The following is an 18,337-nucleotide window of genomic DNA, read 5'->3' as shown; positions in this document are numbered from 1 at the left end:
TTGTCATGCTGAAACACGAAAGGGCTTTCCCCAAACTGTTGCCACAACGCTGGAAGCACACAGTTCTCTAGAATATCACTGTATGTTGTAGCATTAAGATTTCCCTTCACTGGATCTCTAACCTGTTGTGAAGGTGGCATCGTATGACAGAGCCACGGGGAAAGCCACTGAGCTCCTCAGTACGACCCATTCTACTGCTAGTGTTTATCTATAGAGACTGCATGGCCGTATGCTTGATTCTATGCTCCTGTTAGCAATGGCTATAGCTGAAATACCTGAAAGCATGAATTAGAAGGGGTGTCCACATACTTTTGCCCATGTAGTTACTTTGAATGAAGGATGTAAAAATTGAAAGATGGACAAAGTGTCTAAGGAGGGAGGAGACAGGATCACTCAACTGACAGAAAAATCTCGGCCACAAAGTTGAGAGGGATGAAGGAAGGGAGGGGGGCGTCTTTGTCGGAAGAGTTATCTAAAAGCAGGTGGAAAAGGCTTGTCGGAAGCAGCTGAAAACAAGTTTAGAAGAGATCTTGAGCAAAGAAAAACGGCAATGAGTGAAGCGAGAAGGGATGAAGAGCTGGTGCAGAGGTGTAGTTTAGCTTGGGAGAGCAGATGGAAAGGGATTGGAGGGGGAGGTGTGTAAGTCAAGTTCAGTTAATATGGAGAGAGGAGAGTAGAAGGAGTCGGTCGAGGAGCAATGGAGGGATTCGAGGAGATATAGAGGTTGGACAGAGTGCACGAGGGAGCCTTAACTAAAGGTGTGAGGAGATATGAAGGGTGAGTCATAGGTCACGAAGTTACACCTAGGAACAGAAAGGCAGAGAGATGGAGTGGGGAAGAGAGAAATGGAGACTGAGAGAGGAATTGAAGAGAGGAGGATGACTTTGCAGAATTCGCCTGCAGGCACAAGGGGCTTGAAGACCTCTACAGATAGCCTTGCTACACTGCATGCTCCTGTGCTCAGTCTTTACCTTGTACACAGACACATGCACATATGCACACACACACACACACAAGCACGCACGCACACACACACACGCACGCACACACACACACACACACACACACACACACACACACACACACAAGTGCAGTGAGGGAGCTAGCTAGGCAGACCCTGGAGAGTGTCTGCTGTTTCACTGCTCTTGCTTGTTTTCTTTCTTTCTCTGTCTTTCTTTCTCTCTCAACCTCTATTTCTTTGTCTGCCTCTCTTTCTCTCTCTCTCTCTCTCTCTCTCGGTTTATCTGTGTAGCTCTGCAACGACCTTGAGGTTTAAATCAGAAGTGCCTGACAGCAGCATTTGTCTGCTGGTTTCTCTCCTTCCACACCTTCCTCCTGGTTGACACTGTCTGTAAATTCAGAGAAGAAGGAGAAAGATGGAGAGATGTTGTCGACAGTCAGAAAGGGCTTCTAATCCACAGAGACCGCTCCTTGGCTCACGCGTCAGTGACCCCCTAGAAATACAGCGTGTGCTTAAAAACTATTTAGGCTGGGGGCATCCGGGTGGCGTGGCGGTCTATTCTGTTGCCTACCAACACGGGGATCGCCAGTTCGAATCCCCGTGTTACCTCCAGCTTGGTCAGGAGTCCCTACAGACTCAATTGGCCGTGTCTGCGGGTGGGAAGCCGGATGTGGGTATGTGTCCCGGTCGCTGCACTAGCGCCTCCACTGGTTGGTCGGGGTGCCTGTTCAGGGGGGAGGGGGAACTGGGGGGAGTAGCGTGATCCTCCCACGTGCTACATCCCCCTGGCGAAACTCCTCACTGTCAGGTGAAAAGAAGCGGCTGGTGGCTCCACATGTATCGGAGGACGCATGTGGTAGGTAGTCTGCAGCCTCCCTGGATCGGCAGAGGGGGTGGAGCAGCGACGGCGTGGAAGAGTGGGGTAATTGTCTGGATACCATTGGGGAGAAAAGGGGGGGGGGACGAAAACAATGAAGGCTAAACTGTTTAAACCTACAGTCCGAAGACTGGTTGTGTTTTGTTTAATTTACTGACATTTGTGGTGATGGATGATAGTGTCGGGTGGTGTTTGAGCATGCCAGCTCCTAGAGATCCATCCAAAATGAAAGAGTCACAAAGAGTATGGGTTGTGTGACCATCCCCACCGCTGCACAAAAAAGAAGAAAAAAGAAAAAGAAAATATGAACTTGGCGTTTGAGCTGTTAAGGTTTCAGTAGATATTGACAATGGGGATTTTCGGGTCATTCTTCCGTAACTGCTTATTCTCCACAGCAACTGTGCCTCTTCTTCAAACTTGCCCTCTTCCAGCCTGTTCTTCCTTTTGCATGTGGCTGCTGAATTGGTTTGTGTGAAATGAACCACAAAAGTGTTCGCACTTCGGATATTCATGGATGAGAAGTTGTTTTAAATACGCCAATGAAAGAATCAAAAAGGTCTTGTGTCTGCTTGTAAATGTTCAGGATTGAAGCGCTGAACGAAGTAGGTGCTTGTGCACAAAAGCGAGCGTTTCGTTTAATCGGGAACTGTGTGTGTTTCGCCCTCGCTACCGCCTGCAGCACACGTTTGGCTTCGGAGGCAAGGTTTTAATGCCCTCTCAGCCTCCAAGCCATGGTTCTTATTTCAGATAAGGAATGCCAGTCATACTGTAGCCATTGTGGCATGCGTGTTCAAAATGGACTGCTTCTGCAACACACACACACACACACACACACACACACATCATGCCACCCTATACTTGTGGGGACCCCTCATTGACTACATTCATTACCTAACCCTTATCCTTACCCTAACGTTCCCCAACACGGGGATTCGAACCGCCAATCCCCGTGTTGGCAGGCAACGGAATAGACCGCCACGCCACCTGGACGCCCCCTTAATACGCATTCTTTTTTTTCCTAAATGTATTTCTGATTTTTCCCTTTTTCTCCCAATTTAGTGGCCAATCGATCCCTATTTTAGTTCAAACACCCACCCTCGTACTGCATGCGTTCGCCAACTGCATCTCTCCGGCCGGCAGTCTCGAAGGAGACGCCTCCCCACTTTCGTGACTTAATCCTCATTCTAACTTTAACCCTAAACTCAAATCCTAAAATAGATCCTGTTCCTCATGGGGACCCATAAAATGTCCCCACAAAATAAGTGTTGGCAGATTATTGTATCCTGATGGGAACATTTGGTCCCCACTAGGATAGAAAAACCTGGTACAAAAACTTGGTATATACACACACACACACACACACACACACACACGCACACACACACACACACACACACACACACAAAAGCTTTGAGTGGGCCTTTATACAACCAGACAGACAAACTCCAAATGGTCTTCAAATACCAGCTTTTTCTCATCTTCCTTCTATTGGCGCCTTAGAAAGGTTTTATATATATATATATATATATATATATATATATGTGTGTGTGTGTGTGTGTGTGTGTGTGTGTGTGTGTACATATGTACATATGTACGCATGGACTGGTTGAAAGGCTCGGAGCATTCTCTAGGCTTTCATTTTGCGTGTTGCGGTGTGCAGCTCAGGCGAGGGCCTGAATGCCCATGAAGAGATTGAAAGAGTAAGAAATCATTTAAAAAGTGAAATAAGTTGACTGTGATACAGCGAGCGGAGAGATGGATGGAGGGACAGACAGAGAGAGGAGGGTTAAAAGTCATTGTTTTCATCAGGGTCCAGCAAAGAAGCCATTAAGGGATTTCTGAAGGAAGAAATTAAAAAAAAAAAAAAACACTTATTGTGAGTGTGTGGAGAGGGACTCTTTCTCTGCCTTCAAATAAACGAAGTGGAAAAGGGACAGAGATGGAGTGGGAAGGAGTTAGAAATGAGAGATTGACTTGATGAGTTCCTCTGGGTATGGGATTATTCAACACTTCAAGCTTAGCCATGTGTGTCCCCCATGCCGCGCTACTTTTTCTAAACTGTCCCCTCACCCCCACGATCTGCGTGGAGTCAAAACGGCAATTAAGTCAGACTCTCACCAGCACAGCCGCAGAAACGGGAGTTTGATTGTTTGTTCTTAATCCAGTTATGCCCCCTTAACCAAATCATTTCACGCATTGAATAGAATATAAACTTGGCCATACCGAACGTGCACGAGAAACTTGTGTAGTAAGCCAGATTTGTTCTGTGGTGTTGTATCTCTATCTGGATTTGTGGTGCAGGATTTTGTGCATTGTGCATGTCAGGTGCCTTTTCTCCGGCACGGAGGCGCAGTGGTTAGCGCTGTCGCCTCACAGCAAGAAGGTCCTGGGTTCGAACTCTGGGGTTTTCCAAACTTGGAGGTCATCCCAGGTCGTCCTCTATGTGGGGTTTGCATGTTCTCCCCATGCCCGGGATGGGTTTTCTCCGGGTGCTCCGGTTTCCCCCACCATCAAAAAGACATGCCTGTTAGGGTTAATACTCCTTCCTGTCTGTGCCCCTGACCGAGGCATGGCAGGACAAACTGGAGTTGGTCCCCGGGTGCTGCACAGCGGCTGCCCACTGCGCCTAGCTACACAGCTAGCATGGGTTAAATACACATCAGAAGTGTAATTTGTAGACACTTCTGTGCGGGTTTCTGAGACTTGTGCAGTAGACAATCTCCAGCCGCACATGTGCAGAATATGCATAACGACTTTGTAACATAAATATCAACAAGCCATCTTTAATGGATTTGAAATTAATCTTTGATATTTATAGTACGTGTCTCCTGGGTGTTGTTCGCGTGTGTGAGGCCCCGCCGTCTATCCCATTATCTACACACTCACACATGCACATGCACACAACGTACACGGGGAGGTTAGCAGAGGCTTAATTGCTCGCCTTCTCCACTGAAGCACATCCCGTTCGCTTCAATTAATGCGGCGCTTCATCTGAAGACTTCATTACGGCTCCATATGTGGCCACATCTGGGCGGAGAGCTTTGTGTGTCTGCCATAGGAAGTGTGTGTTTCTCACATGATGCCTTTTTATGTCTGTGTTAGTTCATTTAGACCTACTGTGTGTTGGCCTGTGCTCTTCATATGTATAATGTGTGTGTGTGTGTTTCTGTGTGTGTGCTCACTATCATCACTATCATACCTGTGTGTGTGTGTGTGTGTGTGTGTTTGTGTTAAAATGGGATGTCTGTCTAGGACTGATGTAAAAGTCGTAAATACTATCTACCGTGTATATGCAGGCGGGCATTACTGCAGGTGTGTGAATGCACGTGGGTGGGTGAGTTCATGTCCTCTGCAGACCCCCACTCTAAAGTCCCGGAGCCACATTGTGAGCCAGTTATGGATAGATTATCATGCCCCCCACCCTCCACCCCCCTTCGCCCGACACTGCAGCCCCAAGCACTAGACTTTTACATCTTCGCCCTCTGCTTTTTTTATTGCCTGTGTATTGTGTATGTAGGCGTTGGACGGCTCGAAGTGCCCCAGTGGTCGTCGGGGTGGGGGGGGGGGAGAGAAGTGTGAATATATCTCAGTAACTACAGGTCTCCTGCCCCACACAGAAGAAGCTGCAATGCATTTATGCGCCTTACGATTTTTTTTCTTTTCCTAGTGTTGCGGTCACTCACTGTATTCAGAGCGATATTACCTCGCCCCAGGGCACCTCTGAAATTACAGCTTCCGTGTGACAGCTGTACACAAAGCCTGCCTGTCAATGCACACGCTCTGCACATGTGCACATAGACCAACAAACCCACTTTGAACTTCCTCCTGCCTCTGTGGAAACACACACATGCACGCACACATGCATGCACACAGGCACGCCCACACACACACACACACACACACACAACCAAACACACACACACTTCCTTACGCTCTCCTCCCACCGCTGACCCCTCACCTCCCCAACATGTAGTCATAATAAACCGTGTTTCAAATCTATTTCACACTTTCCCCCTTCCTCCTTTTGATATTCAAAGTAGACTGCAGTGCTCATGGGGCATCCGCCTGACAAAAGAACAGCCCGACTACGTCTCCCTCCTCATCCAATCTCGTTACAAAACACCTTCCCTTCTCTCCACCCCTTTAATACCCGACGCCGGGCCAGAAATAAAGCAAGCCTTTGTTATTTTAGTGTTTGCTTGTTTATGTATATTAGTATCGCGCTCCCCGGACACAGCCATCCGAGAGAGATGGGGGGAGGAAAGAAGAGGAAATGACTGCACAGAGGGAGGTGGGAGGCGGGGGTAGGAGGGTGTGAGGGGGGGGCAGAAGTGGTGTTCCTTGTCAAGTTGATTTGTACAGCACATCGGGGATGGGAGGGAGAAGAGGTGCAAATGGAAAAATGTCTGCAGGGAGAGGGGATGGCGATAGGATTGTGTTTAAAGGGAGGTGTGTGTGTATTTGGGGGAGGAAAGGTGTGCATGTGCATGCGCGTGTGTGTGCGTGCATGTGCGCGTGTGTGTTAGAGGTGTTTATCTTCCCACTATACACTATTATACAGATTGTCTTGCTGTAATAATGTGGTTTTCAGAGTTGCGTAGTGATGAGCAGTTGAATGGCGTCACAAACAGCAAGGTCACTGGCTGAAAGGTCAAAGATCGCGATCGGCCTCGCAGTCCCCATCTCTGTCGAGAACCTCAGCCGACTGCAGTATTCTCATGAATTATCCAAATTCAACCCATCAGATAGGTCCTTACCAAAGTTTACCGACATCTTCTTCATCTTCATCTTCTGATCTCAACTCTCACACTGACTTCCAGTTTGAGATTACTTACTCCCTCATACATCCCCGGTGCCCCTTCCAGGACCACCGGGGGTCCTTATACCCTATCTGCATTCTAGGTTTTTTAATGTGGAATCACTCGCTGCTTGCTTTTTCCATCATTCACTCTGGCCTTCATCCGTTGCTCGCGTTCGAGGGTAACAGCCGTCTGCTCATCTCGCGCGATCGATACCTGACTTCCGCCGACCTTGCGATTATTATTTATCACGTTCACAAATTGGAGCTGATTTGAAATTGAGCCTCCCTCAAGAGAGGTCAATAATTATTAGGGGATTATATCACACCAATGTCTTGGACACATGCTCACTCCTGATTTATTCTCTCTCTCTCTCTCTCTCTCTCTCTCTCTCTCTCTCTCTCTCTCTCTCTCTCTCTCTCTCTCTCTCTCTCTCTCTTGCTCTGTCTCTCTCTCGCTCTGTCTCTGTCTTGCTCTGTCTCTCTTTATCGCTCTGTCTCTCTCTCTTGCTCTGTCTCTTTCTCTCTTTCTCTCTCTCTCTCTGTGTCTCTCTGTTTGTGTTTGGGTCTCTCTCTCTCTCTGTCTCTCTGTTTCTGTCTCTCTATTTCAAGTGTTTCATACCTCCCTCTCACTCTTAACTTGGAGACAGACATGCAAAAAAAAAAAAAAAAAAAAAAACAACAACAAAAACTCGACCACCTAATTGTTTTGTCACTATGTCTTCCCCGGTGTTGCTTGGCTCCTGTGGTAAAGGAGAAGAACTTAGGGCTGGCATGTGGAGTTCACCTCCTCCTCTTAACTGTTTTCTAAACTCCTGCTGCCTCGGCGATTTGAAACTCAAAAGTTAAACCTTGTGTGCTTTAAAGTGAAGTAACGGCGTACTCTCCACGGAGCCCATTTCTCTCTTCCAACAGTTGTTTACATTTTCCGCCTGCGCCTGTTTGAAGTCGTGGAGCAGATTGGAATCACAAGGCATGCATTATATAGGAGGCAACATTGTATCTGATGTAGGAAGCAACATTGTATCCGCTAATAATTTACCGCCTTTGCAGCGGGTCTCTGAGAGACTTCTCCGTTCCTCCGCATCACCCCCTTCTCACAGCTGAGAGGACTTAATGATTTAAGCGGTGCACCGTCGTAACAGGAGCAGCCTGCTCGCCTTTAGAGGGAGTACCGCCCTGTAGGTTATCACGACGTCTCTGCAGAACCCAACGGGGGGCCATGGCTAGCTAACGTATTCCATGTGGACCACCGTCATGTCCACCGCCTCGCTGCACCGGACGATTGTTCCCCCCGCTGTGTCAGCCAGACGCCATTTGGCTCGGGACAGGGCGATGTCGTGACAACATGCCCCCCTGCCCCCAAAGATTGATGAGCACTTTCATGCTGGTCTGACATGTGTGTTGCGCGGCGTCATGTTTGTACTCCATATGTGCGACGGCTGAGTAAATCATGCTGTGTGACACGTATGACACGCTGTGATCGGGTCTGCGCAACACTTCTATGCAGTGCATGAATGTACCTGGAAAGCTGGTATCTGGGGAATGACACGTGTTCCCTCTCGCTGCGGTGTCGCTTCCTTTTGAATTGCTGTGTCTCGGCGGCGGGGCTCCTCGAAGAAAATGTAACGTACATTTGCTATCTGACAGGCTATTACAGGGAAAATGCTGTATTTGTGTTCAGCATGATAGCAAATATGCAGCACTGCTGTAAAAATACACACACGCACACACACACACACACACACACACACACACACACACAAACACACACACACACACGGACATGCATATAGTATGGTAGAAGCCCAACGTCATAGCAGCCATAATGTGTGTATTAGCTTGGACACATCATGTTCAATTTGCCCCGCTATAGGTTTCATCGAGGAGGATGATAATGGTTTAAGCAGAAATAGAGATGCAGTTTCCCTCCCCTTACACACACACACACACACACACACACACACACACACACACACACACAGGGTGTTGGGATGTCATCAGTGTGGTACAGTACAGTGATGAAATGGCTGCGGTGTTGAATTGAGCTTGCAGACAGGGGATGGTGTGGGAGATGCACTGTGGACTCTTGTGATAATATTACATTTTGCTGTAGTGAGGAAAGACCGAGAAGATGACAGAACTGTTAAAGTGGATCCGGTCAGCAGTGAATTAAACAATAAAACTGACTCTGTAATACTATCACCAAGGGAAAACTTCTCAGGATCATTATATTACAGTGCAGTATATCGGTCATTACCCTCTGTTCGATCTAACCGTCCTGATATCACAACAGGGAAAGAGTCCCTAAAGGACAGAATCTTACTGTTTTGTCCTGAATTCTACCGAGTTGTGCGGTCTATAAATCAAAACCCAGGCCAGGTGACATACGACTTTAAAACTGAAAATAAGATTTCTTCCATGTGAAAACAAAGGAAGGATAAAGTCAAATGGAAGTGACTGGAGGTTGCAAAGAGAAACAAAGAGAGAGAGAATGGTAAGAAAATACATCAAGGTCATAATAGTTGACACAGAAGACTCTTAATTAAATAGACTAAGAGTGAGAGAGGAAGGGGGAGCGAGAGAGTTGTTTGTTTTCTGAACCTCAGGCTAATTTGAATCAGCGTTGGTGTTGTCATCATCGATGGCTGCAGCTGTCACCCATGTTTATCTTTAATCTCAGCCCTGCTGATTGGAGAAGATGGAGGATCAGAAAGAGGGATGGATGGAGGGAGGAGGTGTGGAAGAAGGGCACGGGGGACGAGGCTGGACAAAAAGAGACTGCTTAGACTTGTGCGCGCGCGCACACACACACACTCACACGTGCATGCATACATGCATGCTTCACCCTGCCTCAATCTCAGTATATAAGGTTCATCAGGTGAAGAGGAGGGAGCAAGATGTCCGCTGTGTTTTTCTCTGCTGGATTCAATCAAGAGGGAGGTGACACTTGTTTTTTTGCCCCATTACCTCTCCCATTCCTCTCTCTCTCTCACACACACACACACACACACACACACACACACACACACACACACACACACACACACACCGGCACCCAGGCACATACATGTACTCAGTCATTGCTTCCCTTGCCGTTGACATTCAAGAGACCATTGGCATCGAGTGTTTTTGCACTCTGAAAAATTGGAACAAGCTTAGCGTTTGTGGATTTTTCTCGGGAAATATATCTTACCGGTTGGTCATTTTAAGAAGTGATGGACCTGCTTATCACCACCCTAGTTTTATAATCTCACAGTGCCACGTTATATGTCATGTTTTATGACTCGCCTCCCCAGGATCCAGTTTTGAAATATTTCAGTACATGCCACATGAAAGCACCTTATAGTAACTTAAGTGGCTACTGGCTACTACCAGGGTTGAGGAGACATAATGGAAAATAGCTAAGAACTTCTCTGACTCCGATCCAAGTCTTTGGTCCTGATCCAAAACTAAGTGAACACCACTTTTTCCATCTCTAATGTTGCCATTTTTATTATAGGCCCAGTGATGACGGCAGACAGTTTGATATATCTTTAAATCACTACTCAAATTGGATATCTCTTTTTTTGCCCGCTGTAAGGGGTTCATGCCACGCTAACCGCTCCACAGAAGATGCCATAACCTCTGCTGTTCATCCAGCCCTGTCTTGCCTGGAGAGAAAGAACAGCTATATGAGGATGTTGTTCACTGACTTCAGCTCAGCTCAGCTTTTAACACAATCATACCACAACACCTCATCAGAAAGCTGAGCCAGCTGGGTCTTAACACCTCCCTCTGCAACTGGGTGCTGGACTTCCTCACGGGGAGACCACAGTCAGTGCAAATTGGCAAGATCACCTCCAGGACCATCACACTAAGCACCGACGCTCCACAGGGCTGTGTGCTCAGTCCACTGTTGTTCACCCTGCTGACTCACGACTGCACAGCTTCGTCCACCTCCAACCTCATTATAAGGTTTTCTGATGATACTACAGTGGTAGGTCTCATCAGCAACAACGATGAATCATCATACAGAGCAGAGGTGGATCAACTGGCGGCGAGGTGCAAAAACAACAACCTCTCCCTAAATATAAAGAAAATTAAGGATGTTTTTGTTGACTTTAGACAGACCAGCACCCACCATACCCCTCTGACCATCAATGGTATGGACATGGAGAGAGTCAGCAGTGCTAAGTTCCTGGGAGTTCGCATCACAGAGGACCTCTCCTGGTCCTCACATGTCACTGTGCTCTCCAAGAAGGCCCAGCAGCGTCTTCATATCCTGCGGTGTCTGAAGAAGGGGGGTGTCCCCCCGCATCCTCACCACATTCTACAGAGGCACCATAGAGAGCATTCTGACCAGCTGTATCCCTGTCTGGCATGGGAACTGCAAGGCCTCTGACCGCAAATCCCTACAGCAGATAGTGAGGACAGCTGGAAAGATCATAGGAACTGTTGTCTATCCATCCAGGCCATCTATGATGCACGGTGCACCCGGAAGGCTCTCAGCATCATGACGGACCCCACCCACCCTTCCCACATCCACTTCACCCTCCTACCCTCTGGCAGGAGGTACCGGAGCATCCGTGCTGCCTCCACCAGACTATGCAACAGTTTCATTCCTCAGGCTGTGAGGTTCCTCAACAGCCTGAATACTCAGACCTTCCATGAAATGACTTTTTGACCTTCTTATTCATAGTCCGTGTCAGGTGTGCTTGTGATGTTTAGGTCTGTGAAGTAATTTTTGTTTTTATGCACTTTTTGTTTTTAATATTTATTACATGTTATTTGTTTTTATGTGGCACTGTGGTCCGTGTGAAACGTAATGTATGTATGAGACATGCAAATGAGGCAATGACAAATAGAAGCAGTCTAAGTCTAAGTAGGCCCTGTACTGCAACACACTGTGTCAGGTTCAGAAACGCTGAGAAAGTGGGAATGAGTTAGACTACCTTTAAACAAAACAAAAGGTTTGGGGCCTCGGTGTTCCTCATAAGAAATCAGGGAATTGAAAGAGATATTCAATATTACGGTAGATGGGTTTTACAAATACACTGTCTTGATTGTAATGAAAGAAGTTTTGGTAGGGGGGTGTCGCCTCTGCAAATTGCCGTATTTGGCAGATGTTTGTTCCTACAGTTGGTGAGGATTAGAATCGTGGCTGCTAATTTAGCCTGTTTGTAAATCCCCTATCTGGGAATTACCGTACAAATTTTAAGTTGCACCTGTGCCGCGGTACAAATATGTTGCTCGGCATTACAAGCAAACCCCATTAGAGGCAAATTGAAGCCAGCGGACTAAGTCGCCTGTATTTTAACACAATTTCTCCTGCAAAGACATTGTATTCCTACTCTAAATGCCACCACCACCTGTTGGCAGCTTTAAACCGAAATACCCGACACTTGAAAAGACGTGCAGCATGCACCTCCAGCTGTTTCCGAGTTTCTCTCAAAACTGCCCTGCCATTTAGGAAGACTCCTCTAACATCTCAAAAGAGACATACCGGGTAATTAATAACCACTCGGGGGGCCGGAGTGTGTCGCCGCCCACTTGCCCGCTGACAGATGGGCGTGCGTTAAAAGAAGGCCTCGGAGAGATGCTGTGTGGTGCAGCGACACTCTTAATAATTAATCCAGCTCAATTCACACCTGAGTTTATTTATTTATATCCTCATTTATTTATTCCGGATATTCTCGATTTAGTGTCCCGGGTCGGCACAGCGGTGGGTGGCGTCTTGTCAGTTTAATTTCAATAATAGAAGGAGCTTATTAGGAGCCAATCAGACGTGAAGATGGTCTGAGTGGAATGGGAGGCCCGGTCCTGAGCAGAGGTCCATGCATTATTGATCGGGGCCATGATCTTATTAGAGCAGCAGGTTTGTACTGTGTGTATACGCAGCCGGCTGCACATCTCATGCATGACAAACCATGCCAGAATGTGCACAGAGATACACAACCACATACACTTCTGTTAATCATCCAAATGTCTGATTGCATTTAGAGGAGTTTGGTAATGTTATACTGTGCATGCCCCCCCCTTTTCTCTGCAGTTGTACTTTTCCAGTTACCCCACTCTTTCGAGCCGTCCCGGTCTCTGCTGATCCAAGGAGGGCTGCAGACTACCACGTGCCTCCTCCAGTACATGTGGAGTCGCCAGCCGCTTCTTTTCACCTGACAGGGAGGAGTTTCGCCGGGGAGACGTAGTGTGTGAGAGGATCACTCTATTCCCCCCCAGTTTTCCCCTCCCCCCTGAACAGGCACCCCAACCGACCAGAGGTAGGCGCTAGTGCAGCGACCAGCACACATACCCGCATCCGGCTTCCCACCCGCAGACACGGCCAATTGTGTCTGTAGCGACCAAGTCAGAGGTTACACGGGGGATTTGAACCAGCAATCCCCCGAATAGAGCGCCATGCCGCCCAGATGCCCCACTGTGCATGTTTTTACCCAGTTATTTTATAATCGCCCAATCCGTCCATCTCACCAGTCTGTTTTAGCCGTGTGATTGTGTAAGAGTGTTTGATGAAGAGGAGTCTGTCATACGAAGCAATCGCCCACCTGCCAGTCCCAATCAGAACCGAGAAGTAAGCAATCACGGGCGTCTGATGCTTTACGGAGTTGACCCTCCTGATAACTAACACACACACACACACACACACACACACACACACACACACACATGGATGGCTATCCTTGTCTGACACAAGAAATGGAGGACTGCAAACACAAACACACACACGAGCTGGTTGGTGTTTGTTTGAACTGGCCGGTGTGTTTGCAGCTTGTCCTTCTGTAAATACAAGCACACGTACACAAATCTACATTCAGTTACACACACGCAAACAAACCGCCACACAAACCGCTTGTAAATGAGGGATTATGACTGATCCTGTGCCGGTCTGTCTGGGCTTCCTCACATCAAATACGGGCAGACACACGGGCCCTCTGAGATATAGGGGTATGTTAAAGAAGGCACTGCACGTCCTTCCTCTCCCTCCACAGATCTGGGCAGGGCCGGAATATATCACAGGATCAAACCCGTTTCTCATCAAATGCAGGAAAGTGTGGCTAATGCAATTTCACTAAGTCACTGCCCGACTTGATTACATGTGGGCTGAGGAGTGCTGCAGCCTGGTGGAGGGAGCGGAGCGGCATCACAGAGATGTGTGATGTGTGTCTGTGTGTTTATATATATATATATATATATATATATATATATATAAATGTATGCTTCCAGGCTTGCTGGGAGATGTGCGTCTGTTCTTTGCTGTGTCTGTGTATGTGTACTTCGGATGTTCGAATGTCTCAAACCACACCATCACGAACACACTCAAGTCTCTCTCTCTCTCTCTCTCTCTCTCGCTCTCTCTCTCTCCCTGTGTGTGTGTGTGTGTGTGTGTTTCTCTGTGTGTAGTGTGCATGTATGCACCCCCTTTAATCTGTGGATATGTATGTGGCTAGATGCGATGTGCAGCAGCCGTGTAGGTGTGTGTGTGTGTGTGTGGACGGGGATTGTGTATGGAGTGGTGGTCCTTTGGGGGGATTTCAGGGGGATTTGGTCACATTAGAATGTGTCACTCCTTCCTTTCCAGCCCTCAGCTGCACTCCCACTGGGCGGGGCACCACGGCACACCCCTCCCGCTAATCCAGGATCAGACCACACGCTACGGGAAACAACACACACACACACACACACACACACACACACACACACACACACACACACACACACACACACACACACACACACTTACAAACACATGTACTCAAATGTACTCATTCACGCTCTTTTTTTTGAGAGAGAGAGAGGGAGCAGTAATCAGCGGCAACCTTTCCCGGTACCGGAGCCACCCTGTCACGTCTAGACAATCCCATGCATATTAACATGGTCGTGGTTAATATTCATCAGTGCTATGCCCTGTTGGCAGCTGGTTGCCGGCCCCACAGACCAATGAGGTCTCTCCCTCGCTCCTTTGTCTGACACTGATGCAGATGTTTAGAGCATGAAATTAAATTGGTCACTGTCATTGGGAATCCACACACGGCAGTCAGTTTGGTGTGTGTGTGTGTGTGTGTGTGCGTAAGTGTCGTTACTGCTTAGATGTGGCTTTCGGAGCGAATGAGCGGCGCTAACTTCCCAAGAGTCTGTGATTTGTTGATGTTGTTCCCAGGAACCCGAATGTTTGTAAATTAGTGACAAGCCAACAGAAGTTTGGCCGAGTCTTTCCACGTTGTTGGACAGAGAGACAGACAGACAGACAGACAGAGTGTGAAAGACAACAGACCGGGGGGGGGGGGGGTTGAGCAAGAGAAGGTTGGCGGTAGCTTTGTTTCAGAGCCTGTAATTGAGTCTTAATTGAATTGGCACCAAAGGAAGGATGGAGGGATGGAGAGAGGTGGAGGTGGAGAGCATTTGAGCGAATTGGACCTCCTCTCTGTTTCCTGTTAGTGACGAGAACACAGGCTCTGTTGTGAAGGCGAATTTCATGGTGACAGATCAGAATCTCAAGCCCCGGCATCTGAAAGTTTGGGATTGAGAGAAAAGCTTTCCCGTGTCATTTTAATGAAAATATGGGGGGGCGTTGTGCCCCCCCCCCCACGCTTTTCAGCTGAAACTTGTTCCATTAGAAATTATGGAAGCCAGGCATCGGGAACAATGAATTGATATGCATTTGAATGCCGGGCTACGTGGGCCGTGCAGGTAATATGGGACGGGCTTTCACACCACGGAAGGGTGTCTTTTTGTTGCAGCGCGCGGGCTTTGGGAGGCCTTATTGGAAATGGAAATGAGATGGATTCAGGACGGCGGCGGGCCAGCGCTTTGTGTCCAAGTGAAATCTGGTCGTTTCAAAGCACACACGCTCACGCACTCCCCCCTTACCCAGACCTAAACCCCATCAAAGTAGCTTTGTCCACATTGTCTCATGTCACCTGTCACGCGGCGCGAGCTGATGGATTCCCGCTCATCCCTCTCAACCCCCGCACCTCCGCTGACCAGGACAGGCATCTGAAGGACCTGAGCGTCCTGTTGATAGTATGATTCTCATGCACTCCCATTCCTAAACCTGCTTTCATGAGTCAGTTATTTTTTTTTTGGGGGGGGGGGGTTCCCCCCTTTTTCTCCCCAGTTGTACGCGTCCAATTACCCCACTCTTCCGAGCCATCCTGGTAGCTGCTCCACCCCCTCTGCCGATCCGGGGAGGGCTGCAAACTACCGCATTCCTCCTCCGATACATGTGGCGTCGCCAGCTGCTTCTTTTCACCTGACATAGAGGAGTTTCACCAGGGGGATGTAGCGTGTGGGAGGATCACACAATTCTCCCCAGCCCCCCCCCCCCCGAACAGGCGCCCCGACCAATCAGAGATAGGCGCTAGTGCAACGACCAGGACACATACCCACATCCAGTTTCACACCTGCAGACATGGCCAATTGTGTCTGTAGGGGCGCCCGATCAAGCTGGAGGTAACACGAGGATTCGAACCGCTAATCCCTATGTTGGTAGGCAATGGAATAGACCACCACGCCACCCAGACGCCCCATGATTCAGTTATATAGATCTCAAAGCCTCGTGATTTAAAATCGGCGTTGTTATTTATGGGGTTCTTAGCTTATAATATATGAGGAAGAGGCAAGGGACCAAGCCGTCAACCCAAACTGTGAAACTGCAGTGAATAACTGTCTCCACGGCGTAAGAACCGAAATGCCAATGGCTCAATTCCCCTCATCATATTTATCAAACCATCACAGTTATGCATGCATGTGTACACTCATATGAGCATGTAAACAAGTCCACACTTTCACCCATGCATGGCGCACACAATCGGGTGCACGCGTGGCGCACATGCACGCAGTCTACCACTCGGTCCGTGCTCTGCCATATCGACAGCGAGCTGCAATTTCTCCTCCGTCAATTATATCGATTACTTCAGGATGAGCAGAGGTAATGAGCAATGGTGCTCTCCCCCCCCCCCCCCACAACCCCAACTGCTTCCCTCCTTTCAGTCTCTCCCTCGCCCTCGTCATCCTAGACTGAGAATGTTACATGGTAATGATTTACCCTGATTAACCCTGTTAGCTGCAGGGTTCACCCACACACTGGCACAGGGGCACAGCGGACTGAGTGTGGGTGGGAGGTGTGCGGAGTCATCTTGGGGAGCACGTTATGATATACGACACAAAGCTAAAAGATAGACTGTACGACAGTAGATTTTCACACACACACACACACACACACACACACACACACACACACACACACACACACACCGCTACAAGACGGTAGTGAGATCCATTTTGATATGTTTGATTGAATGAAGTCCTGTTTGCCGTGTTCCAGGCGGAGCTGATGACAACCTGATTGAGGGAGGAGAGATGAAGTTTGTGTGCAAACCAGGAGCCAGGAACATCACTGTAATCTTCCAGCCTCTCCTCAGGTACAGTGCTGAATGATTGAGTCAGGATCTGCTCCAAAGTGGATTTGGATATGGCTTTTCAAGCTTTTCAGCTTGCCGAAAGTGTAATTGATTTGCCGGGGATGCAACCCGAAACACAATTCATCTGTTTTCAGAATTTCATGGGCATTAAAACAAAAAAACAAAAACAAAAACAAAACGGTGATAGGTGAGAGCTCACATCTGCATATTTTTTTACTTGATGTGGAAATAATGTGAAATTATGACACGGTGCCACGTTAAACCAAGCACTCATTTCCAGTATTGAATATCTATTTACACATTATATCGCCCTCCTTGGCAAATGTAATACCTTTGAAATCACATTCTACGAGGTATTATATGACCGAATTGAAGAAGGTGAGGCTCAGGGGAATAAAGCAAGATGTATCGTTTTCATCTTTGCAATTTCTCCTCTATATATGGCAGCTGTTCTCTATACCAGTAGCGTTTAATATCACCCTGTCATCCCACCGGACTTCCAGGATCCCCAAGAAAAAACAAATGAGTTAAAACTGAGCACTCTTTACCGGTGAAGACTAAAATAAAACCATTGTTCTGGCTGAAGCTGGAGCTGAAACTCATCATGATATCCAGCATTTATTTGGCTTATTCTGACTCTCTGTGTCGTTTTAATGTAATAGGACTGGTCCATCAGAGAGCGATAGTCAGGCCATTCGTACTCACGTAGAGGCTGGGACATGACTCAATACCAGTAAAATCTGCTAATTAGGTTACCCTTCCTCTTAGTGACCATCTATTGATTTTAACCCTTTTAAAATTTAGTGGGATATCCTGCATCACAAATGACGTAATTCGCTGTCAATTTCGAATCTTTTGTTTATATACGAAAGATGGGAAAATGGGGTTAGCTGGGTTTTTTTTTTTGTTGTTTTTTTTTGGGGGGGGGGGTTCCCCGTACTCTCATTCCCTATATATGATTCACATATCGAGGTATTGTCTTTAATGGTAATGTTCTCTCTATGTCTGGTAGGTTTCCATATAGCTCTGCGGTCCCAGTGGACTAGTTTAAATCTAATAGCGTAGCGGTCTAATTCAATTGGCTTTCCATGCGGTGATACATTACCCTCTAGGATCCATTAAACAGAGATGTTTCCTTCTTCTTCACAATGGCTCTCGACATGCATCTTCACTATTTCACCCATGACCCATCTTTTTCCCTGCATTAAGCCATGATGAATGTGCTTTTATGTTTGCCACATTCTCCCTTTCCTAACACGCCGATGACTTCCTGGATTTACAGATTA

The 18,337-nt window shown here is 47.7% G+C and overlaps 1 protein-coding gene across 2 annotated transcripts in view; it reads left to right on the top strand.

Moving 5' to 3' along the window:
* The window catches only part of exoc4 (exocyst complex component 4), a 185,970-nt gene that overhangs the window by 53,213 nt on the left and 114,420 nt on the right, over positions 1 to 18,337 (top strand). For both annotated transcript variants that reach the window (XM_056276597.1, XM_056276598.1), the window contains exon 11: positions 16,955 to 17,051. In XM_056276597.1, the coding sequence (XP_056132572.1) occupies positions 16,955 to 17,051 (97 nt within the window). The remainder of the gene's footprint in view (positions 1 to 16,954; positions 17,052 to 18,337) is intronic.

The sequence above is a fragment of the Lampris incognitus genome, chromosome 3, assembly GCF_029633865.1.
Source record: "Lampris incognitus isolate fLamInc1 chromosome 3, fLamInc1.hap2, whole genome shotgun sequence".
Classification (NCBI taxonomy): Eukaryota; Metazoa; Chordata; class Actinopteri; order Lampriformes; family Lampridae; genus Lampris; species Lampris incognitus.
The sequence above is the reverse complement of the archived record's forward strand: the minus strand, read 5'-3'. Positions and strand labels throughout refer to the sequence as shown.